Consider the following 24,797-nt stretch of genomic DNA (forward strand, 5'->3'; position numbering starts at 1 on the left):
AAAAATAAATAAATAATAAAAAAGTGTGTGGTATAACTGTGATCATCTAGCATCTCCAAAAATACTGAAAATCCCTCCTTGGTGTTGCCATGTCAACAAAGCTCAGGCCTTGGTTTTCCTGCCAGTGTTCTTTCTCTCTGGACTCAGCGCTCTCAGAACTTGTTTTCTGGCTACCTTTGTTGTTTTATGTGCTTTATCCATATTGGTCTGCACTTTACCCATATTCTCTATGGTAGAATATAGTCCAATACAGTGTTTAGACCTTGAAAACTGAAGTCAGTTTTCTGTGTAGTACAGCTGGGTGACCAGTAAAAGTACCCTGAACATAGTCACGTGTTTTAGCTGCAGCTTTTATTCTCTAGCTTTGCCACAGTACACCGAAGTCCAATGCCATTCAAGCCTCTCCCCTGATTTACTGTGTTAGAGCAACAGCATGAGTGCATTTGTTTTCTTGACATTCTGGTAGAGACCCATAAATTAGTATCGTGTATCTCTGCATACTTAATCCCTATTGTTGCCCTGACGTAAGTTAAGGTTTTCCACCAGCCAGACTGGTCTATTATGCTGTTCCTGAATCTTTTATTTCCATTCTTCTCTTGTTGTCCCATCTGGAATGCCTTTGCCACTCACCCTTGTCTAGTTTGTACACATACTACCTGACCTTCAAAATGCCTTCACTAAACATCGTAGTCTTTGAACATTTACTAAATGTATATGATATAGCACTTTATTTTGTGGTTGATTGGAGGGGATTATTTAGCATTCACACTTCTAAGTATTTTTTTATTGCTGTAATATAATCATTAATAATTATTAAGTTAAATCAGCAGCCCCAAAATAAACTTTCAACGCCAGAATCCATCACCAATTTTCCTTTCTGGTATTGTTTTATGTGTCCTTTGTTGTTTTTAGTCAGGATCTCTCTCTGTAGCACAGACGGGTCCAGAGCTTTCTTGATAAACCAGGCTATCTTCAAACCTCGTGACAGACCTCCTGACTCTGCTTCCCAAGTGCCAGGAATACTAGTGTGGGCCACCCAGCCAGGTTTCTAGCCTGTGTTTAGACACAGGCGGTTTCCCTTGAAGTTTTTAGATTCTACATCTAAAGGTAGAGAGAGATTAAACTACATTTTCTTTTTTTAAGATTTATTTATTTATTTTTATAGTTATATTTATAATTTTTTATAAATATTTATTTATTTTTGTTTTTATGAGTATAAATGTTTGCTTGCATGTATGTGTATCCTGTGCATGCCTGGTGCCTGTGGAAGCCAAAATAGGATGTCACCTCCTCTCCCCCCAGACCTGGAGTTAGCGACAGTTGTGAGCTGTGATATGGATGCTGGGAACTGAACCTGGGTCCTCTGAAAAATCAAGTGCTCTTAATAACCAAGCCATTTTCCCAGGTCCTGAACTAAATATTCTTAGTGGTTCTGTGTTCTACTAAAACAAAAAAAAAAAAAGGAAAAATGCCACCCTCCTCCCCAGGCATTTCTTTTTCTGGGTTTTTTTGTTTTTGTTTTTTTTTTTTTTTTCGATTGTTTGTTTTTCTGTGTAACAGCTTTAGCTGTCCTGGATCTAGCTCTTGTAGACCAGGCTGGCCTCGAACTCAAAGAGATCCTCCTGCTTCTGCCTCCCAAGTGCTGGAATAAAGGTGTGTGCCGGCACCACCCGACTCCCCAGACATTCTTAAAGATAGATTTGAATGTAAAACAGTTTGTTCCATAACAAGTGTTATGATTAAATAAATAAATAAATAAATAAACAAACAAAGATGGGGACTAAGTGGTTACAAAGGTGTTTCTCTTGCAGAAGTCCTGGACGGTTCCTAGCCCCTGCACAGTGATTCACAACAGCCATAACTCCAATTCCAGGAGATCCAGCACCCTTTTCTGGCCTGTCTGTAGGCACCAGGTATGCATTTTGTACACATACACACATTAAGGCAAAACACTCATAGGATTTTTAAAAATGGATAAAGCATTGAAAAAATAAAGGGAAGGTTACAATTGAAATAGATGCTTAGATACAATTGAAAAAGATGGCATTTGAATAGAGCCCTAAAGGAGGAAACCTAGCAGAAAAACTCTTTAGACAAAGGCCTTCCACAGAGTTTTATGTGATGATTCCAAGTAATTAGAGAGGAAGTTAGGGAAACAATGGGTGGGCATATGGGCATAAAGGGCTAACTAAATCAATAGACATTTTTAGTATTTTCTGTGGAGTATGAGATGTAAAAATGTAACGTGGTTATTATAATATAGTGGTGGGGTCCTTTTAACTAAATTTTGTGAATTTTATGTTACATTTCATTCTGGAACAGAATATATACCATCTATGCTAATTATTTTGTTTTAGAGTTTGTAATTCTGATTTACTTTGCTTTTTTGTCTTAGGTAAATTAGTACAATGGATTTCTCCAAGCTACCTAAAATACGTGATGAAGATAAAGAAAGCACATTTGGTTATGTACATGGAGTCTCAGGGCCTGGTAAGTAATACAGTCATCTAAGAGGAAGGATGCCTCCCTGCGAGTAGCATCTTTCCCAGGTCTTTCCAAGGGCAGTGGGGAGAAACAAGTTCCTACTGACCCACAGAGATGGGTTGCTACTTTAAATCTTGTAGTGACTATGAAGGGGTGTAGCCATCATGGTGTTTCCTCAGGCACTAATCACATGCATCGGTGGTCTGTCATTGAGATCCAGCTTTGAGGTACCATGCTTGTTAGGGAAACATAGCTTCAATTTGTTGTTGTTGTTGTTAAATTTGAAATTTAAAAAGCTTTAAGGTTTGTAACGTTTAATACACAGTACCTTGATGTATAATAAATGTTCAGTTGATCTCTATAATGACCTTCAGAGCGTTTCTTGGTAATATTAGCATGTCTTCTTTGTGTTTATACATCGATCTGAATGACTATTGCAGGTATATCTCACAACTGACTACTAGAAAGAAAGAAGTCTGATGGCCTGATACTGAAAATAGAAAGTACTTTTAAATTTTGTATATATCCATTTGGTCAAACTTTGTATTTTAAAATAATCATCTTACTTTAGTATTCATTTTTTTGTTGAATATCCCACTAACAGATGTGACTTGCAGTTCCCTGGGTACAACTGCTCATTGCTAATTTTGTTAGTGACATAAAAATTCATCTTTCCTCTCACGCCGTAGTTATTGTCTTCTTATCACAGTGAACGTGATGACAGCTTTTTGGTGTTTCGCAAATGAAGACCTAATTCGTGTGCCCCACTTTCTTCTCTCCAAGAATTTAATGAGCATAGGCTCATTGGCAAGTAAAGAGTACACATTTCGTTGTTTTTAATTCCTAAGTACTTCTTAATAGAACAGTGGTTCTCAACCTTCCTAACACTGTTACCCTTTAATACAGTTCCTCGTGTGGTGACCCAACCATAAAATTATTCCATTGCCCCTTCATAATTGTAATTTTGCTACTGTTATGAATTTCACTGTAAATATCTGATATGCAGGATGTCTGATATGTGACCAAAAGAGTTGTGACCCACAAGTTGAGAACCACTGTAACAGAAAAATGATATCCTTTGGGATTTATGAAATAGGATTTTTAAATTCACTATCTGATATTTCCAGACATTTTAATCCTTCTTATATTGTATATACAGAAGTAAATAGGAAACTAATAGATCTTCAGTTTTCTAGAACAAGTTAATTAGCATTTATTCTTTTCCACCGCAGCAATCCCTATCACATAGCTGTAATCAGTTGTATTGCAGGCGAAGTATTAAAAATGGGCTCGTTCTTATGCATTTCTACAAATGGGGCACCCTTCTCTTCCTTTCAGAAAAATAATTTTTGTTTGCTAGACAGCATGGTCCAAAATAGTAGCAAATTCTAATTCTGGCTCCTGCTTGTGAGTTGAAAATAGTGGTCCTTTCTTAACTGAAAGTTTATACAGTGGTGGAGGCTGGTTATAAACATCCTATTCTTTAATAAAAGGAATTAATTATGCACATGTGGGGCAGATTTCAAATAACCTGGACTGGCCTTGAACTTGCTATATACATACATACATATATACATATCCATATCCTGATCGTGGCTCTGCTTCCCAAGTGCTAAGGTTGCAGATGTGTACCATCTGGCTATGGATAAAATTCTTTAATCCTTAAATTAACAGTTTGTTAAAGGTTCTAAAGGTTCACATCTAAGGAAACTGTAGAATCACTGATTTAAAGTAATGACAAGCAAAAGTCTTGCTTTATTGTTATCTGTCATGGGATAACAGCACAATAGACTATTTACTGTATGACATTCTGAAGCTCTTAATTCCAGTGTAAGGTGTTTGCTTGTTTGTTTGTTTGTTTATGGTTTCTAAAGCCTTAGTCGCATGTATAAAGTAACATGGGTTGTTCAGGATGTACTGCGGTACTGTGAGGTAAGCGCTTTCGTTTGAGACTTAAAGTGCTTAAGCTGGTTTGCTTTTGTGTTGCATTGATCAATGACCTTAGCCTAAAAGTTTGTCTTCTCTGTATCACTTACTAAAAGTATGTCTTTATGTGAAACCGTAAAGATTACTCCATAGTGGAAGTTCTTCCTTATGAATAAATGAGAAGGCGTGCTACCAGATTTATTGGATACTGAAATTATTTGTAATTATTCACAGAACTTTGGGTCACCAGTCTCTTGTTCTTTACAGTGGTTACAGCCTGTGACATGGCGGGTGCAGCTATGTATGAGCTGGTGAGAGTGGGTCACAGCGAGCTGGTTGGAGAGATTATTCGATTGGAAGGCGACATGGCTACCATTCAGGTGTATGAAGAAACTTGTATCCTTTTTCTGTTTGGTTTCCTGCCGCTTTCTGTGTGTCGGGGTTTAAGAGTTTAAGGCAAAAGTAGAAGCAGTAATAGCAATGAGAATGCATGAGTGATGCACACATCATAAATACTCAAGAAAGAGCTACTGGGGATTGTGCTCTTGCTCAAGAAACCGGAATCGTGTTCGGAATTGTCATTGCTCTTAACGTCTGCTGTCACAAACTTCAGGAAGTACAGTTGCAAATTTATTTAGAAGATTTTATATTGTAGAGGAAAGCGTAAATGAAATAATAATATTGGCTTATGTAGTTAAAATTACCTAGTCATGATTTTTTTAAAAAAATGGATTGAAGACCTCAATATCAGTCCGAACACACTGAACCTGATAGAAGAGAAAGTGGGAAGTACCCTACAGCACATGGGCACAGGAGACCACTTCCTATGTATAACCCCAGAAGCACAGACATTAAGGGCATCATTGAATAAATGGGACCTCCTGAGGCTGAGAAGCTTCTGTAAAGCAAAGGACACTGTCACTAAGACAAAAAGGCAACCCACTTACTGGGAGAAGATTTTCACCAACCCCGCAACTGACAAAGGTCTGATCTCCAAAATATATAAAGAAATCAAGAAACTAGACCGTAAAAGGCTAATCAACCCAATTATAAAATGGGGCATTGAGCTGAACAGAGAATTCTCAACAGAAGAACTTCAAATGGCCAAAAGACACTTAAGGTCATGCTCAACTTCCTTAGCGATCAGGGAAATGCAAATCAAGACAACTTTAAGATACCATCTTACACCTGTCAGAATGGCTAAAATAAAAAACACCAATGATAGCCTTTGCTGGAGAGGTTGTGGAGAAAGGGGTACCCTCATCCATTGCTGGTGGGAATGCAAACTTGTGCAACCACTCTGGAAAGCAGTGTTTCGGTTTCTCAGGAAATTCGGGATCAACCTACCCCTGGGTCCAGCAATACCACTCTTGGGAATATACCCAAGAGAGGCCCTATGATACAACAAAAGTATATGCTCAACTATGTTCATGGCAGCATTGTTTGTAATAGCCAGAACCTGGAAACAACCTAGATGCCCTTCAACGGAAGAATGGATGAAGAAAGTATGGAATATATACATATTAGAGTATTACTCAGCAGTAAAAAACAAGGACTTCTTGAATTTTGCATACAAATGATGGAAATAGAAAACACTATCCTGAGTGAGGTAAGCCAGACCCCAAAAGAGGAACATGGGATGTACTCACTCATATTTGGTTTCTAGCCATAAATAAAGGACATTGAGCTTATAATTCATGTTCCTAGAGAAGCTAAATAAGAAGGTGAATCCAAAGACAAACACATAGGCATCCTCATGAATATTAACCTTCATCAGGCGATGAAAGGAGACAGAGACAGAGACCCACATGGGAGCACCGGACAGAAATCTCAAGGTCCAAATCAGGAGCAGAAGGAGACGGAGCACGAGCAAGGAACTCAGGACCACGAGGGGTGCACCCACACACTGAGACAATGGGGATGTTCTATCGGGAACTCACCAAGGCCAGCTGGCCTAGGTCTGAAAAAGCATGGGATAAATCCGGACTAGCTGAACATAGCGGACAATGAGGAATACTGAGAACTCAAGAACTATCGCAGTGGGTTTTTGATCCTACTGAATGTACTGGCTTTGGGGGAGCCTAGGCAGTTTGGATCCTCACCTTACTAAACCTGGATGGAGGTGGGCAGTCCTTGGGCTTCCCACAGGTCAGGGAACCCTGATTGCTCTTCGAGCAGATGAGGGAGGGGAATTTGATCGGGGGAGGGGGAGGGAAATGGGAAGCGGTTGCGGGGAGGAGGCAGAAGTCCTTAATAAATAAATAAATTAAAAATAAATAAATAAATAAATAACAAATAAAAATAAAGTTGGGGGAAACTAAAAAAAATAATAATAAATATAAAGCATTTCACTGTTTTCAGTCTTTAATGAATAATATATTACAGCTTTAGCACTAAGAAGTCCTTGCTATTGGGTCGCTACTATATTGACTTATGCATAATCCCTATTTCCAATTTTCTGTGAAAATAGAGGAGGGGCTGATAAGATAGTGGAGCATGTAAAGATGCTTGACGCCAAATCCAACAAGATGTCTGAACCCTGGAACTCGTGCAAAGGTGGAAGGAGAAAACTGAGGGTACAACGCTTCCTATTCTTCCATGCCTGCACTCACACGCACACATGATAAACCAATGCTAGAAACATTTTTTAATAAAAATGTAGAGAAATATTCTGTAATTTTCTGTAAGCCTCATAGAGAGTTGCTCTTTGGAAAGTCATATATCTTTTAACTTAATTCTCAAGGTCAGCTTTAAGTCCTTGGGGTTTTAAGCAGATTTGGTTTTCTTGCTCTTCTAACAAGGATGCTTGGAAATAGCTAGCTTCCCTGTAGGAGTAGTTGGTGCTGATGTAAAACAGAATCATCTACGAAGGAATTGAAGTCTCTGTGTGTTCGTGTGTGTGCAGTACGCATGCGTGTGAGGACACATGGGCTGAAGACCAGAAGGTAACCTCATGTGCCACCCAACATTTTTTTGAGACAAGAGCTCATTTTGCATGGAGCTTGCCAAGTAGATTAGACTTGCTGGCTCTCCAGCCCCAAGAATCCGAGTCTGCCTATCCGAGCTGAGATTGAATGTACTTTTTAACATGGATGCATGAGATTGGATACAGATCCTCATGATTGCAAGCACTTTAAAAACTGAGATCATGGAAAAATGTTAATGATGTGATCTAGAGAAAGGAATACTTTTTTGAGAAATTCTTTGTTAGGGCCTACAATTCTTTGAACTCATAGATTTAATAAAATTCATATCAGGTACTGATAATGAAAATACATGTTTTAGAGACCCTTCTACTATAATTCATAGATGTTCTTACTCCTTTTTTATAGCTACATATAATTCCAGCATATAGGATTATCATGATTCTGTAATCAATAGTATACATTTGATGATTTATAGTCTTTTTTTAAAAAAATGTTACAGTGTAACCATTTTTTGAGAGATTTTTCTAAATTATTCTCAGTGAAAGTTTTATTAGTTGTACTGTCAACAAATGCTATAAAACAAGGACAATTCACTTTCGGTGCTCAACTTTAGACTCTTCGCTTTCTAAATCATCTTAGCTCTCAAAATTTTTATTTTTTGTCGAAGTATCACTATTCTTTATAGAAGACTGCTGTTCTGCAGTGGTATGTTCACAGTGCAGCAGGAAGGAAATGCTTTTGCTTCTCTTCTTCAGCCTGTGACTCCTAAACTGCAGAGGCACTTGAAAACTGCAGTAGGTAGACTCAGCAGTGCCCAGGACGTTTCGAGGCTCACACAGGAACATTCAGATACTTCATCAGACATGACTAGCCGCTTACAGTATTCCGTTGCATTATATTCTTGTCACTGACATCATGAATGTTTACAAGGCTGAGCTTTTGGTGGTCACCAGTCTTAAAATCCAAGGTTGTAGGTTTCCAGTCTTACTGAAAGTCCTACAGTATCCAAAAAATACATACACCTTTCTCATCATTAGAATTGTGGTTGCCAGGCAATTGTGGCGCACGCCTTTAATCCTAGCACTCGGGAGGCAGAGGCAGGCGGATCTCTGTGAGTTCGAGACCAGCTTGGTCTACAGAGCTAGTTCCAGGACAGGCTCCAAAGCCACAGACAAACCCTGTCTCGAAAAACTAAAAAAAATAAAAAAAAATAGAATTGTGGTTATTTAGCAACAAAATTAATTCTTTTTGTTTCCAGTTTACTCATTATTCTTTTATTGATATCAGTTGTTAGGATATACACACTTATTAAACTCTTTGGATATGATCATAGGTTTTGTTCTTAGACACTGTAAACTATTACTGAAATATCAAGTCTATGGAAAACCTTGGGAACTTATATATTATCTCCTTAAATGCCATGCCCCTTTTAAATAGTTACATTTGTTAATAGTATCTTCCAACGCTGTTTTACATTTTCCTCAACTGCTGTTTCTAGCTGGTGTCTCTGTTGGAGACCCTGTACTCCGCACTGGGAAGCCTCTCTCAGTAGAGCTTGGTCCTGGCATCATGGGAGCCATTTTTGATGGTATTCAGAGACCCCTGTCAGATATCAGCAATCAGACCCAAAGTATCTACATTCCCAGAGGAGTAAATGTGTCTGCTCTTAGCAGAGATATCAAATGGGAGTTTACACCTAGCAAAAATCTACGGGTATGTCTGTATAACCAGGAATTCCTAAAGTTGGTGAAAGACTGAAATGTGTATTTAGTAATCTATTTTATACTTTTAGTCTACTTAAGTATAAACCGTGGATGTACTGTCCAATTTTTAATGCACTTATTGTGCATAGACTAATGCTTTATTTATGTTAGGCAAATGCAAAAGTTAGGGTAAGTCTACTTATTTTATTCAAGTATTAAAAAGTGAATGCATTTGTTCCTTAGGTTGGTAGTCATATCACTGGTGGGGATATTTACGGTATTGTCAATGAGAACTCACTCATCAAACACAAAATCATGTTACCCCCACGCAACAGAGGAAGTGTGACTTACATCGCACCGCCTGGGCATTATGACGCCTCTGTAAGTACTACTTGGGTTTTGTCCTGCACAGCAACTTGTTTATATATGGCAGTTACCAGCAGTTCCGTTCCCTAAAACCATTAAAATATTTCTAATAATTTAAGGTTTTTTATTTGTTTATTTATTCATTTACTTTCCTTATTTTTATAATGGTAGGGAATAAATTGAGCCTTGCATATGCTAAGTAATCACTCTACCACTGAGCTATATACACTTTTAAGAGTGATTTTGTTTTGACCTGGACTTGAGAATACAAGAAACAGAATGTACCTTTTATAAAAGAAGTATGACATTTTCCTATCTTTTTGACTGATGGATTTGCCTAAATCTCATATTCATTAGGATTAGAATGAACTTTGATTTTAACTGTCAATTAGTAGTGACATAATTATGTAATAGATTGTGTGAATTATTACTTTAAGTGCACTATTGCTTTATTTCTGCTTAGCGACCACACCTCAGCCTACTGATATTTTAACTACTCTCTCTGCTCCACAGCCCACAGTCTTACCCCCCTGCCCACAAGGCCTGTTGGGTTTTCAGGTCCCCCCAGGCAACCAGAGTGGCTATTGTTTTATCTAAGTTGTTCTTTTTACAAATAAGGACTTGAGACAGGCAGTGTTGGCACACGCCTTTAATCCCAGCAGAAACAGAGGCTGGCAGATCTCTGTGAGTTCAAGGCCAACCTGGTCTACAGAGAAAGTTCCAGGACAGGCCTCAAAGCTACAGAGAAACTCTGTCTTGAAAAACCGACACACACACACACACACACACACACACACACACACACACACCCCGCAAAAAACAAATAAGGACTTGGGATGTTGGGATGAAAACCTGCTAAGTCAGAGAAGCCAAGAAGCAACCAGCCAGCCCAGCAAGAGGATGAAACTCTCCACACCATCCCAAACCCAAAAGACTTGTGAAACTCTGAAGTCCCTTCCTCCTCCTTCCTGTGTCCATCTATCCGTATCCTGGGCCCCCTGGCTCATTTTTGTCAACTAGTCACTGACTCTACCCTCTTATCCCAGGTTCATTTATTAACATTGTCTTGGAGTTTCACAGCACAATCAAATATCCTGTACCAGTGCACCATATATGACTTAGTTTATTAATTTTATTTATGTCATGTAATGTCAGATACAATAGACTCAGCAGTCTTTGAATCTGAAGATAATTTATTGAGAAGACCATGATAACATCTAATAACCCCGTAGTAAAATGCAAATAACCAGTTCTTCAAAAACTGCTTGCCAAAAATAAGTGTGTGCTTTACAGCATACAGGGACATGCATTGGTTTGGTATTCTGAGACAGCTTTCTGGAGTTGTTCCCTAGCTTAAGAGATTCGCTCATTCCCAGTAGAGGAATTGCTGTAGAACAGACCCTTCATGTGTTAAGCAAGCTACAAGTTTCTCCTGAAATTTGGAATTATTTGAGAATAATTTAAACAGTCTCAGTGTTCATAGATGCTATCATATTATCACTTTTTTAAATATATTAATAAAAGTTAACATTAAATTTTGGGTTGATTTGGTTTGGTTTTTGGTTTTTCAAGATAGGGTTTCTCTGTCTAGCTCTAGATGTTCTGGAACTTTTTCTGTAGAGCAGGTTGGCCTCAAACTCAGAGATCTGCCTGCTTCTGCCTCTCTAGTGCTAGGATTAAAGACGTGTGCTATAGGCGGAGGCTGCTTGTTCGTTTCCTGGCCACCTAGACCCAAAATAATCACACAGGAACTGTATTATTACAACACTGCTTGGCCTATTAGCTCATGCTTCTAATTGGCTAGCTGTTACATCTTTTTTTAATTAATTAATTAATTTATTTTTACTTAAAAAATTTCCACCTCCTCCCATTTCCCTCCCCCTCCCCCCATCCCCTCCCCCCTCCCTCTCCAGTCCAGAGAGCAGTCAGGGTTCCCTGCCCTGTGGGAAGTCCAAGGTCCTCCCCCATCCATAAGTGGATTCTAACCATAAATAAAGGACATTGAGCCTATAATCCATGATCCTAGAGAAGCTAAATAAGAAGGTGAACCCATAGCTGTTATATCTTAAATTAACCATTCCTGTTAATCTGTATATTGCCACGTGGTTATGGCCTACCTGGTAAGGTTCTGTCCCATGCCCAGTATCTATCTCCTGAGGAGGCTACATGGCTTCCCTCTGACTCTGCTTACTCTCTCCTCCTCTATCTGCTTGGAATTCTCACCTTGTCCTATTCTGCACTGCAGTAGGCCCAAAACAGCTTTAGTCATTAACTAATGCTATTCGCAGTTACAATTTATGTAGCTGCTTACTGTGTCATGTGCTCCTTTCCAAAAACCTTTACCACACTTCTTTTATTAATCAATGAACTAGTAGTACACCTAGGATAAAAAGCATGGCCGTATGTAAGACACATAATAGAAAGTGTACATCTCCCTTCTTGTCCACAAGAGGAACTGGGGCTGCTCACGTTTTGGGATAACCGTTCACAGATTTAGTAGAAAAAATTCTACTGTTTTTGTTTTTTACAGGATGTCGTCCTGGAGCTTGAATTTGAAGGTGTGAAGGAGAAGTTTAGCATGGTCCAAGTATGGCCTGTGCGTCAGGTTCGGCCTGTCACTGAAAAGCTACCAGCCAACCATCCTTTGCTTACTGGCCAGAGAGTTCTTGATGCCCTTTTTCCGTAAGTTTAATATGTGTAGAAAGGAGCAGCGGGCTGCGTTCCTGCCACCCGGCTCCCGGCCACCGGGCTAGCTTATGCCCCCAAATAATAACACGGAAACTGTATTCTTTTAAACACTGCCTGGTCCATTAGTTTCAGCCTCTTCTTGGCTAACTCTCACATCTCGGCTAACCCATTTCTAATAATCTGTGTAGCACTATGAGGCAATAGCTTACCAGAAAGGATTCTAGTGTACGTCCATCTTGGGCTGGAGCTTCATCGCGTCTGCCCTGGAGAGGAGAGGCATGGCGTCTGAGGTCACTTCCCTTCTTCCCAGCATTCTGTTCTGTCTACTCCACCTACCTAATTTTCTGACCTATCAGATCAAGCAGTTTTCTTTATTGATTAACCAATGAAACAACAGATTGACAAATGACCTTCCCACATCAGATATGTTCCCCCATTTGCCCTCAAATACTTACTGTATGTAACTGTCTTTTCATAATCATTGCAGAAATGAGTTCTCTGTATTTGATACTGTGATAGGTTTTATCTAGGCCAGGGTAACAATGGTGAATTAGGTACCTCTCTTGCCAATACTTAAGACTCCACAGTCACAAATAGCATTATTTTTAAAAACTTACTGAAAAATAAAATTTCCTGAAGACTCTGGCAAAGTGTCTAACTATCCTTCCTAGAATTAATAGATTGGCTTTCTATTGATTGTTAATTTCTAAAATCCAATGGGCTCTGTATGCTGCCAACAATAGTAATGTATAGTGTGCTCTTTTTCTGTTTCCTTTGCTAGATATGAGGCTTCTCTGTATTCTGCTGTGCTCTTTACAATGCCTTCACCATTTAGTTTCCAGAAAAGACTGGTTTCTCCCTCAACCTCACATCACTAAACTTATTTTTTAAAATAGTGGTAATCACGGTGACTTAGGCACTCTGCCACTGACCCAAGTCCCTAGCCCTCTCGGCACTCTTACTATTACTTTCCCATGATGAGCTCTGTCCTCTGACTCTTTCTTTCTAGTCGTTTCTTCCTGACTCCATATCCTTCATTATTCAGATTAGACTCCACAGACTGATTTTTATTAGTAGTTCCTAGTAGTGTAGAAAAGCTGTGTATTCTGTCAGACTCACCTAGAGTAATCCAGCTATGAGTCAGTCCACTGTTCCCTGTGCTTTGCACAGACACTGAGAGAGACCAGATGATCCGTAGTAATGGATTTCTGCACACTCTGCTGTGCGGCAGTCCTTCTGTCCCTGCTTGTGGTCCTCTGCTGCTCTCAGCAGCTTTTCAAGTATTCAACTCCATTCCTCCTCCTTTCCCTTCCTCCTTCACTGTGGCTCCTTCTGTTTCCCACCATGAGCCCTTAGTGCACATTCCTGTCTGTATCTTCCTCCTTTCCCCTTTTGGAGTTGATCACATCTCTTGGCTCCCCAAGGACCTCTCCCTCTTCTGCCTTTTTGTATAAGTATCCAATTTAGTGAAAAAGAAAGGAAGGGAAGAGGAGGAAAAGGTGTGCTTTACCGTGTTTATCCTGTTCTGTTGACTACTTTCCCTGCATCTTCATGGCCAAATTGGAAAGAAAACACTGGGTACCACCACTCACCTCACGAGCTGTGCAGTTCCTCCCCTGCCCTTAGCATTGCTGTCCCCGTGAACTGGTCTCACTCGTGTCATCATTGTCCCCACACTTGATCAAGTTAAGAAAGAAATTTCAAGCTTGGGGTGGTGGCACGTGTCTTTAATCTCAGCACTCAGGGAGGCAGTGGCAAACAGATCTCTGTGAGTTATAGGCCAGCCTGGTCTATAGAGTTCTAGTACAGCCAGAGCTATACAGAGAAGCACTATCCAAAAAAACACACACCAAAAAAAAAAAAAAAAATAGGAAAGAAGTTCAGTATTTTTAGTTTCTCACGACTTTTGAGTATTTGTTGCCTTACCATGAAACCCCGGCTCTCACCTGCTCACAACTCCTGTATGCTTCAGTATTTCTTAGGCTTTTTCTCATCCCATATCATACCTCTTTTAGGATGACCTTATTATTTCTTCTGACTATATTAACTTTATTTTAAGATACAAATTTCCTAGGCCTTTTCTACCCCCTCAGGAAATATGCTGCAAATATTATTTATAGTTTTAATCCGCATGTTGCCTTTATGTGACTTGTATAAGCATGAATGTCGTCAGTGCTATTTTGTTACCTTGCTGTTTTCATATAGCTCTTCCTCGGGTGCCTTATAGAATACATTTTCACTTTCCATCTACTGTAAATGATAGAGATGTTTAACCATGATAAAATATTTGCTAATTTGCTACCCTGTTGTTTTTGAGACAGTGTCTCACTCTGCACGATGTGTGAATCAAGCTAGCCTCCAGTCATGGGTCACCTACTACCTCAGCCTTCCAAATGCTTGGGCTACAGGCGTGACCTACCACGTCCATCTCTTTGTTGTTGTTGTTGTCGTCTTTTAGGTGTGTTCAGGGAGGAACTACTGCTATCCCAGGTGCTTTTGGCTGTGGAAAGACAGTGATTTCACAGTCTCTGTCCAAGTACTCCAACAGCGACGTGATCATCTATGTAGGATGTGGTGAAAGAGGAAACGAGATGTCCGAAGTTCTGCGGGACTTCCCCGAGGTCTGTCTCTAGAAAACTTCAAATAATCCACTAGAGAAAATAATGGCTCATCAACTGTCATTGGCAATTAATAGTTTTATGCTGGGTAAAGAACAGTGCTTTCAGTTTTCAAGATGCTTTGGAAGAATTTTAAATTAATATTCGTGACTAATTTGTATATTTAAAGAAAAAGGAAATGAATTCTTTGGAGTTAAACACCTAAAAGTTTCTCATCTTTGTTCTCACATAAGAGAAAGATAAGAAGGATAAAACAATAAGGCATTTATATTTAGCTGGGTTTGGTGGCACATGCTTGTAATTCCTGCACTTTGGGAGGCAGAGCCAAGAGGGTCAGTAGTTCAGGGTTAGCCTGGACTACGTGAGACAGTGTCTAAAAAAGAAACCAAACATTTAATTGTCTAAGCTTTACATGGGCTTTGTGATCTAGGTTACTGTGGTAACATTTCCTTTTTCACGAAGTAATGAATTTCCTTTGTTCACTTGTAATTGTCCATTTCCCAAACAGCACTGTGGGCCAGGGAAGAGGGTTGGCATGATGGGGGATGTTCTTTGGGAATTCTGACTGAAAGGATTAAACATGAACAAGTTATAACTTTTTAAAGGGAGGGGGGATTGGAATGTTGAAATGTTATACTTAGAAACTGGGGGAATCACTAATGGATTTCATACCCTCAGCTCACTATGGAAGTTGATGGTAAAGTAGAGTCAATCATGAAGAGGACAGCACTGGTGGCCAACACCTCCAATATGCCTGTAGCTGCAAGAGAAGCCTCTATTTACACTGGTGAGTTAGGAGCTGAAATAAAAGAACTTAACAGCTCATTTAAAACACTAGCACCCATTTTTTTCCTTTGCTTTTTTTTACAACTTCATCCTAGAAAACTCCCATCTAATCATTGCTAGCTTTTAATATCTAAATTATTTACTATATGTATCATGAAAATAAGTGAGTATAAAAATTTTTTTAAGATTTTTATGTGTATGTATCACATGTGTGTTTATGCTCAGAGGACAGAGGAAAAGTGTGAGATTCCCTAGAACTAGAGTTACTGGCAGTTGTGAGCTACCCAGCTAAGTCCTGTGGGCAGAACTCAGGTCTTCTGCAACGGCAGTGCAAGTTCCTAATCTTTGAGTAAGCCATCTCTCCAGACATAAGATGGTTGTACGATGGTTGTAACCTGGATGGCATTGTTGTCTTCCTTACCCCCTCTTCTTCCTAGCCTTCCCTACTGACCTGGGTGGCATCATCATCTTCTTTATCCCCTGTTCTCCCCTGCACCCCCACCCCACCTTTTGCTGTTGTTCAGCACATCCAGGGCCTTGTGCTCTCAGTTTACTCAGGAGACCTTGTCTTTTTCTCCTTCCTATTTAGATCCATGTATGTCTCTCTTAGGGTCCTCTTTGCTGTCTAGTTTCTATGGGGTTGTGCCCTGTAGGCTGGTTTTTCTTTGCTTTATGTCTAAAAGTCACTTATGAGTGAATACATATGACATTTGTCTTTCTGGGTCTGGGTTACCTCACCCAATATGATGTTTTCTAGATCCATCCATTTGCCTGAAAATTTCAAGATGTTATTATTATTTTTTCCACTGTGTAGTACTCCATTGTATAAATGTACCACGTTTTCCTTACCCATTCTTTGGTCAAGAAGTATTTAGGTTGTTTCGGGTACTGGCTATTACAAATAATGCTGCTTTGATCATAGTTGAGCAATGTCCCTGTGGTATGATTGAGCATCCTTTGGATATATACCCAAAAGTGGTATTGCTGGGTCTTGAGGTAGGTTGTTTCCTAATTTTCTGAGAAATCGCCATACCGTTTCCCAAAGCGGCTGTACAAGTTTGTACTCCCACCAGCAATGCAGGAGTGTTCCCTTAACCCCACAACCTCTCCAGCTTAAGCTGTTATCAGTGTTTTTGATCTTGGACATGATGATTGACATTTTACCAATTGTTGCTTTATTACACCCTAGTCAGTCTGTAATGTAACATGAACTAACCTCTTGTCCCATGTATGTTACCCATGTAAAAGCTCTGCCTGCTGTCAGTTTTCCATTTGGATGTTATCTTTCATATTGATTTATGAAAGCTTTTTGATCAATAAAGATACTGCTTTTTTTCTAAATCTAAAATTGTTTTTTTTTTGTTTTTTTTGTGTTTTTTTTTTTTTTTTTTGACATCCCACCCCATGCAAAAGTCCAAACCCCTTTACCTCATCTGAGTTGTTGGTTGTTTTATTTTTGGTTTTTCTTTGAAGGCAGTGAATCCATATGTAGGTCATGAAAGAGGCCTTCATTACTTGTGTCTGTTTATCTTTTCTAGAAGTATCTAATATAAACATAGAAGTATTGCTAACATTTCATCACAGACCTAAAACACATCTGTGTTTATATAAAAACTCTGTTCTAAACATTAGGTTGGATAGCTGATGTGTTTTTAAGCTTAAATATTAATAATTAACATTTCTTAAAGACTTGTTCTGAAACTATTTTGTATTGTGCTTAGTGCTTTTATTCTGACTGGTACACTGTGGTACATAGTAAGTGTTGATTTGTAGCAATGTTTTCTCTTTGGTTATTTGAGCTTTTTTGGTTTGGTTTGATTTTTGGGTTTTGGGGGGTAGCATTTCTTGCTAAAACAAATGCATTAGGTTTGGAAACACTGACAATATAACCATAGCTGTACATTTCTGTTACGTTAGAGTTGCATGTAGTATATATTTTTGGAAATCATTTATATGTATTTTATTTTCTTAATATATGTAAATATATAGGTTAGGCTTTATTCCATCTTAATAGATTAGAATTGGAAAGTTTTGGCTAAGACAAATAACAGCAAAAATCCAGAAACTTCTTTGTATCTTACTTTATAAGGCAGGGTTGCGTCTACGCATGAGGGATTTGGAGACTTGTGGTATTCCTCGTGTCGACAAGCTTAGTTAAATAGGTGTGACTGATGTGTGGTGCAGACAAGTCGGGCTTGGAAATTTATTGCAGTTAGAGCGGGGCATAAATCCTTTTCCTGGTTTCTAGACTGTGCAGAGAAGGGTTGGCTGTGGCACCAAAAAGTCCTCAAATTACAGTTATTCACCATAGTAGATGCTGTTTCTAGTGGCTGGGGTACCCCTTCTCATTCTGTGCTGAAGTCTGGGCCAAAAGTGACCCCTTGGTCTTCAGCACATGCTCTGAGGGCTTTGGCAAGTTTAGAAAAATGCATAACCTGCCTGTCTGTGGAACAGAATTTTTAATAACATTCTGTTAAATTGAGGTCTGTTACGTGGTATTAGCTAAATGGAGAAGATGCTTAGAAATGTGGCTAAGCTGTATGCCTAGAAGAACAAACTTGGAAATGGCTAACCAGATACTTAATATGCCCACTGTTTTAAAGTTCTTAGGGACAAAACAGTCACTTGTTTGTATTCTGGCAGGGTAACTCAACATCTTCTTCTCAATTTAGGAATTACACTATCAGAATATTTCCGTGACATGGGCTACCACGTCAGTATGATGGCCGACTCTACCTCTAGATGGGCCGAGGCCCTCAGAGAAATCTCTGGTCGCTTAGCAGAAATGCCGGCAGGTAAGTCTCATGTTGTTGTCACTGGTAGAATTTTAGGGGCTAGCTTAGAACTCCCTTTTAAACTTCCCCTTTTGTCTTTCAGATAGTGGCTATCCTGCATATCTTGGTGCCCGGCTTGCCTCTTTCTATGAAAGAGCAGGCAGAGTGAAATGTCTCGGGAACCCTGAAAGAGAAGGAAGTGTCAGCATTGTAGGAGCGTAAGCAGCCAAACTGTTTGTTTCTTTATTTGTTTATTTTTTCAGTGGAGACATGGGCTTACTAGTAGCCCAGGGTGGCCTGGGACTAGCTGTCTTATCTTTGCCTACCAAGTTCTAGGATGCAGACATGTACCACCATGCCCAGCTTATGCTGTTTACTTCTCTAAAGAAAAGGAAGTTGTTTATTTTAAAGAGAGGGGCTAGGACAATTGATCAGTCAGGAAAGTGTTGACCACATCAGCATGCGAACCTGAGGCCGAGCCTGAGAAGCTACATTAAAAAGGAAAAAAAGCTAGGCATATCAGCATGTCCTTCAAATCCCAAAACGAGGTAGGGAGTGGAAACAAGTAGACCCCTGGAGTTTGCTGGCCAGGCCCAGTGAGAGACTATCTCAAAAATGAAGGTTGGTGGCTCCCAAGAAACAATGGCTGCAGTTATCCACTGGGCTGAACGGACACACCCAGCTGCGCCCACAGGAGCCAGGCAAGGGAGGAGAGTATGTTTACCTTCCTCTGGGAGTGTAGATTCACGAGCTCTTTACAAGGACTCTGTACCTTTGGGTCATTGGTGTGACTTCCCTCATTTAGTATATCCTAGGAGTAACTTTAAAAATTGCAGACATGTTAGGATGAAGTTATATCATGCTAAAGACAAAATACAGATTTATGATTACCACATAAAGCCATACTTTGTTCTCAGACTTTACTATTTCATCTTGTTGATTAGAATATAAAACTAATTACAATAAATGACTGTCTTATTTCTCATACTAGATGATATTCGATGATTGTCATTCTTATTTTCAGCAAGATCTTTCTTTCCATTTACTTCTAATGTTTTATACATATGCAAACATTAATGCTGGGAACTGGGGAATGGCTCACTGGGCTAAATGTTTACCACATTGACTTCCCAGAGCCCACTTAAAATAGGGTGTAATAGGGTGCTCTTTTGTTCATTTGTTTTTTCAAGACAGGGTTTCTTTGTGTAGCTCTGACTTAGACCAGGCTGGCCTCAAATTCCGCCTGCTTCTGCCTCCCAAATGCTGGGATTAAAGGTGTGCACCACTATGCCTGGCTAGTAGGAAGCTTTAATCCCGTCACCCCTATAGCAATATGGGAGGCAGAGAGAGGAGAATCACCAGAAACCTTTAAGATGGTATATACAATGGCAAACAAAAACGGTCTCAAGCAAGGGAGAAGGCAAAGACTGAACGCAGGGTTGTCCCCGAACCGCCGTGTGTGTTCCCTGGTACTGGTGCTACACATACACCCCCCTCTGCAAATCTGCATTCACAAAAACTGTTTGTTTTTTTGTTTTGTTTTGCCTGTTTGTCTTTTTTTAAAACAAAGCTTGGGTATAATGTGCATCTTGCTTACGTGCTTAGGCGTGAAGCTTTAGATTCCATTTCTAGCAACAAAAACAAACTTTTTTAAAAAGTTGATGTTCTGCCAGGTCGTATGGCACACACCTTTAATCCCAGCACTGGGAGGCAGAGGCAGGCAGATTTCTGAGTTTAAGGCCAGCTTAGTCTACAGAGTTAGTTTTAGGACAGGAAGGTTGAACCCTGTTTCAACAAAGCAGAACAAGCAAACCAAAAAGGTTGATGTTCATATATCATTTTTATAAATGTTTCAATGTCTTTGTCTGATTTTCAAATATATATTTTTCATGAACATTTGATGGAGGGTTTCAAAATAGAATTTCTCTATATAACAGCCCTGGCTGTCCCAGAACTCACTGTAAACCAGGCTGGCCTCGAACTCACAGAGATCTTTTTGCCTCTGCCCCTGAGTGCTGGGATTACAAGGGCATGCCACCATCGCCCAGTCATAAACATTTCTAATGATTGTATTTTGTTTTTAATCTAGAGTTTCTCCGCCTGGTGGTGATTTTTCTGATCCAGTCACATCTGCTACTCTGGGTATTGTTCAGGTATGTCTTTCCCCCTCTGCCATACTGCAGCTGTAATTTAACTAAGTGATCAGCAGATATTTAATTTAGTCACTAAAGAATTGGTAGCAATAAAATGTTTTAGTAGCATCCTTAATATTGTGAAAGTTTAGTGCATTCTGTTTTTTCTTAGTTCTTAACAGTCTATAATAAACAACAGAAGTCTGGAAATGCATCCAGGTAACAAAATTTTCTCTAACTAGAGAACTAAGTAGGCCCAAAGACTATACTGTATCACAGTATAGTCGGAGGCAGATGGACCCATCAGAAAATGGGCATCTTCAACCGACTCCATTCTCATTGCTCTGCCGTTACCTAGTCTAGTAGTCTTCTACATCTTGAGAGCAAGCTTGGAAAATGTGGTTTCTGCCTAGATGGTTGTTTACTTGAGTCAAGGCATAAATTTTACTGGATAGCTAGTCATTAAAGAAGCCTAAATAAAAGCTGACTGTGAATCAGAGCTCTAGTAAAACAATGTTAATATGTTCGTGAGTACATCTTTATGTAGGAAAAATCTTTCTCCATTTCTGCCAGTATCAGGTGAAACAATAGAGACTAGTTCTATAGTTATAAAGTATTTAATATTTGCTAAATTTTGGATTTTAAATTGTTTGGGGGAATTGGAACAAAGTTATCAGTCCATAAAGTATCTGAGAATTTGGCCTCAAAAATGAATGTCAAATATTTAATTGACTCACTATGATAGGGACTTAAATTCATCAGAACATTTTAAGAATTTTATTCAAGGTAAATGTCTGTTCCATCTCAATCAGCCTTTCTTGTTCTTCTGCTATCCTAATAATCTTTAATTGCACCCATCTTCTTTTTACTATCACATTTGCGATAGGCTTGATCTGTAGATATTACCCACCTGGAAAATGGAGAAATGTGTCTTTTAGTTAAGTTTGGTTTTTGCACATTTTATTTGTATATTTATATTCATATTCGCACATATGAATATTATATTTATATATGCTAATATTATATGTAATTGGCTCAGGAGTTAAAAGGTGCTTATTGGGGACGCTTTGTAAAAGAAAAGTTAATTTCCCTTTTTTTAAATCAGGTGTTCTGGGGCTTAGATAAAAAACTAGCTCAACGCAAGCACTTCCCCTCCGTCAACTGGCTCATCAGCTACAGCAAGTACATGCGTGCCTTGGACGAGTACTATGACAAACACTTCACAGAGTTTGTTCCTCTGAGGACCAAAGCTAAGGAGATTCTGCAGGAAGAAGAGGACCTGGCAGAAATTGTACAGCTTGTGGGGAAGGTGAGTTAGAACGGGGGCTGCACTGGAGTGTTATAACAGTTGCTGACACTTAGGTATGCAGGTGCTTGCCTGGCTGGTACTAATGGCTCCTGGCTAATCTCAGTGCTCAGAGCCTGAGGTAGGGAGAAGTGCCACAATTATGAGGCCAGTTTGCTTTACTGAGTAAGTTCCAGGTTATTGTGGGCTGCGAGTATGAGATCATGTCTCTAAACAAGCAAAAATTTTAAATGTGAAGTACCTTTTAAACTAATTAAACCTTTAAAATTCCATATAGCATTTAGCATGGTTCTGAGTTCATGACAGGTGAAAACAAGACACCCATCACCAATCAAATTCAATATAAAATTAGGGCCAGTTAACATCATTTTTGTAGGAGCACTAGAACTGGGAATAGGATCAGATTCTAGTTCCTCTAATAATTACCAATGTGACCTTCAATAAGTGACTTATATTCTATAGCCTATATCTAGATATTCCAAAGGAAGATATTGTAAATACACATAGTCATTAAATCTCACATGTGAATGATTTCTCAGGTTACACACAGGACTAACCCGGACTTATTCCTCCCCACTCTTTAGATAGATTATTCCTATGTAGCTCAGGTGAGCTTCACACCCATAATCCTTATGTCTCTTACCTCCTAAGTACTGGGATTAATGATGTGTGCCACTATGCGAAGGCCTGTTATTTATATTGTATTGTTAAAATAGCCTCCTAATTTTTATAACAAAGGATAATATTATTAGATAGCTAACATCTATAGCTTATATTACACATCTAGTATTTATAGAGTATTGTGATCCTCTCAAAGGAGCAAGAAATTGGCCTGCAAAGCCAGATAAAGACAATTTGAGAACAACATTTTGTTTATGAATATTGATAAAAATATTAAATATTCACTTCTTAAACCTAGTAGGGCATTACAAATACAGTCCCATCGTAAACAAGCAACGTTTAGCAAATGTGGCACAGAAAACGTATCGTTAGGAACAGGGGCGATGACTCAGTAAAGTGCCTGCTGAGCAAAAATCACAGGCACTGAGTTCAGATCCCCATCACCCATGGAAAAGCCAGGTGTGACGTGTGTACCTACAATTCCAGCATTGCGGAGGCAGGGACAGGAGGGTCCCTGGGGCTTGTTGGGCCACCTTTCTACTGGTAAATCTCAAATTCAGTGAGAGTAAAATTAAAGAGGAAAACAATTGAGGGAGACACCCAATATCAGCCCCTGGCTTCCGCATGCACACATGCAAAATTGTACACACATGTACACACACACGCACAAACATATACATTCATACACAAAACATAATATATCGTAACAGTATAAATAATGTAATAGGAAAATGATATCTCAACCCATAAGTAAAAAGATATTTGATGTTTACTATTACAAATTTAGAAATCTCTTACAAAACAAGGAATAGAATTTATTTATTTATTTAAAATTTCCACCTCCTCCCATCCTCCCATTTCTCTCCTCCTTCCCCCACTCCCCTTCCCTCTTGCTCTCCAGTCCTAAGAGCAGTCAGGGTTCCCTGCCTTGTGGGAAGTCCAAGCTCCCCCCTCCCCACTCCATCCAGGTCTAGGAAGGTGAGCATCCAAACAGCATAGGCTCCCAAAAAGCCAGTACATGTAGTAGGATCAAAATTCAGTGTCATTATCATTGGCTTCTCAGTCAGCCCTCATTGTCAGCCACATTCAGAGAGTCCAGTTTGATCACATGCTCGTTCAGACCCAGTCCAGTTGGCCTTGGTGAGCTCCCATTAGATCAGTCCCACGGTCTCCGTGGGTGGACACACCCCTCGCGGTCCTGACTTCCTTGCTCATGTTCTCCCTCCTTCTGCACCTCATCTGGGCTTTGAGAGCTTAGTCCAGTGCTCCAATGTGGGTCTCTGTCTCTATCTCCATCCCTCGCCAGATGAAGGTTCATAAGGAATAGAATTTTTAACTCTGTAAAAAGAAATATGCAAAGCTCTACATGCTAATGTGTGCCTCTATTTTACAGCCACTGGGGTCACAGAACAGAAAAGGTATTTGAGCCCTGGAGTTTGATAGTAGCCCAGGCAATATAGCAAGACCTTATCTTAAATAGAAAATGATGACAGGAAGGCTGTACTGGTGGTTAAGAATACTTGCTGCTCTCACAGAGGACCTGGGTACAGTCCAGCGCCCATGCTGGGCCTCTCACCACTGCCTGTCATGCCATCTTCTGACCTCTGCATGTGTTCACACACATACAGAACTGCACATGTGCTCACACACATGCACATGAATAAAAGCTAAAATAAATGAAGAGAAAAAAAGCCGGGGAGATAGTTCAGTGGGTGTGTGTTGTGCAAACGCACATGCTGTACAAACATGAGCACTAAAGTTCAACTTCCAACACCCATGCAAAAAAACAAGTATGGCTGCACACACTTATAATCCGGACATTGAGGGGCTGGGACAGACAGATTTGAGACGCTCACCAGCTAGCTCACCTAGCCAAAGTGGCAAGCTTCTAAATTAATGAGAGACCCTGTCTCAAGAGAATAAGGGAGAGTAATAGAGGAAGAAACACAATGTCCTCTGGCTTCCACATGGGCATGTACATGTGCACAGTCACATGCTACACACAGATAAATGAAAATACAAAGAATATACTAAAACATGGGGGAATGTTTTACTTAATAGAGAATGGAGAAATTTCATATGCATTTCTTTTTTAAATCAAGATTAAGACTAGAATGCTTCCTGGGCAGTGGTGGTGCACGCCTTTAATCCCAGCACTCAAGAATCAGTGGCAGGCGGATCTCTTGAGTTCGAGGCCAGCCTGATCTACAGAGTGAGTTCCAGGCTACACACGGAAACTCTGTCTTGAGTGAATGCTTACTATCACTGTGTTCAGTTGAATATGGAAATCCTGAAGGATGACATAAGAAAATTGTCATCTCAGAGGTTAAGAGCACTGACTGCTCTTCCAGAGGTCCTGAGTACAATTCTCAGCAACCACAAGATGGCTACAACCATCTGTAATGAGATCTGGTGCCCTCTTCTGGCCTGCAGCAGACATGCAGGCAGAATACTTTACATAATTAA

General features: G+C 39.7%; 1 protein-coding gene across 3 annotated transcripts in view; it reads left to right on the forward strand.

Moving 5' to 3' along the window:
• Atp6v1a (ATPase H+ transporting V1 subunit A) overlaps positions 1–24,797 on the forward strand; it is a 51,646-nt gene that overhangs the window by 18,259 nt on the left and 8,590 nt on the right. For 2 of the 3 annotated variants that reach the window (XM_041672957.1, XM_041672958.1), the window contains exons 2-13: positions 1,812–1,913; positions 2,396–2,490; positions 4,678–4,806; positions 8,836–9,050; positions 9,284–9,421; positions 11,937–12,088; positions 14,553–14,715; positions 15,391–15,499; positions 18,171–18,293; positions 18,376–18,490; positions 20,362–20,425; positions 21,510–21,713. In XM_041672957.1, the coding sequence (XP_041528891.1) occupies positions 2,409–2,490; positions 4,678–4,806; positions 8,836–9,050; positions 9,284–9,421; positions 11,937–12,088; positions 14,553–14,715; positions 15,391–15,499; positions 18,171–18,293; positions 18,376–18,490; positions 20,362–20,425; positions 21,510–21,713 (1,494 nt within the window). In that variant the 5' untranslated portion in view covers positions 1,812–1,913; positions 2,396–2,408. The remainder of the gene's footprint in view (positions 1–1,811; positions 1,914–2,395; positions 2,491–4,677; positions 4,807–8,835; positions 9,051–9,283; positions 9,422–11,936; positions 12,089–14,552; positions 14,716–15,390; positions 15,500–18,170; positions 18,294–18,375; positions 18,491–20,361; positions 20,426–21,509; positions 21,714–24,797) is intronic. The other variant, XM_041672960.1, reaches the window with a different exon arrangement.

The sequence above is a fragment of the Microtus oregoni genome, unplaced genomic scaffold, assembly GCF_018167655.1.
Source record: "Microtus oregoni isolate MIOR12 unplaced genomic scaffold, Mior012 000023F_ref0000262, whole genome shotgun sequence".
Classification (NCBI taxonomy): domain Eukaryota; kingdom Metazoa; phylum Chordata; class Mammalia; order Rodentia; family Cricetidae; genus Microtus; species Microtus oregoni.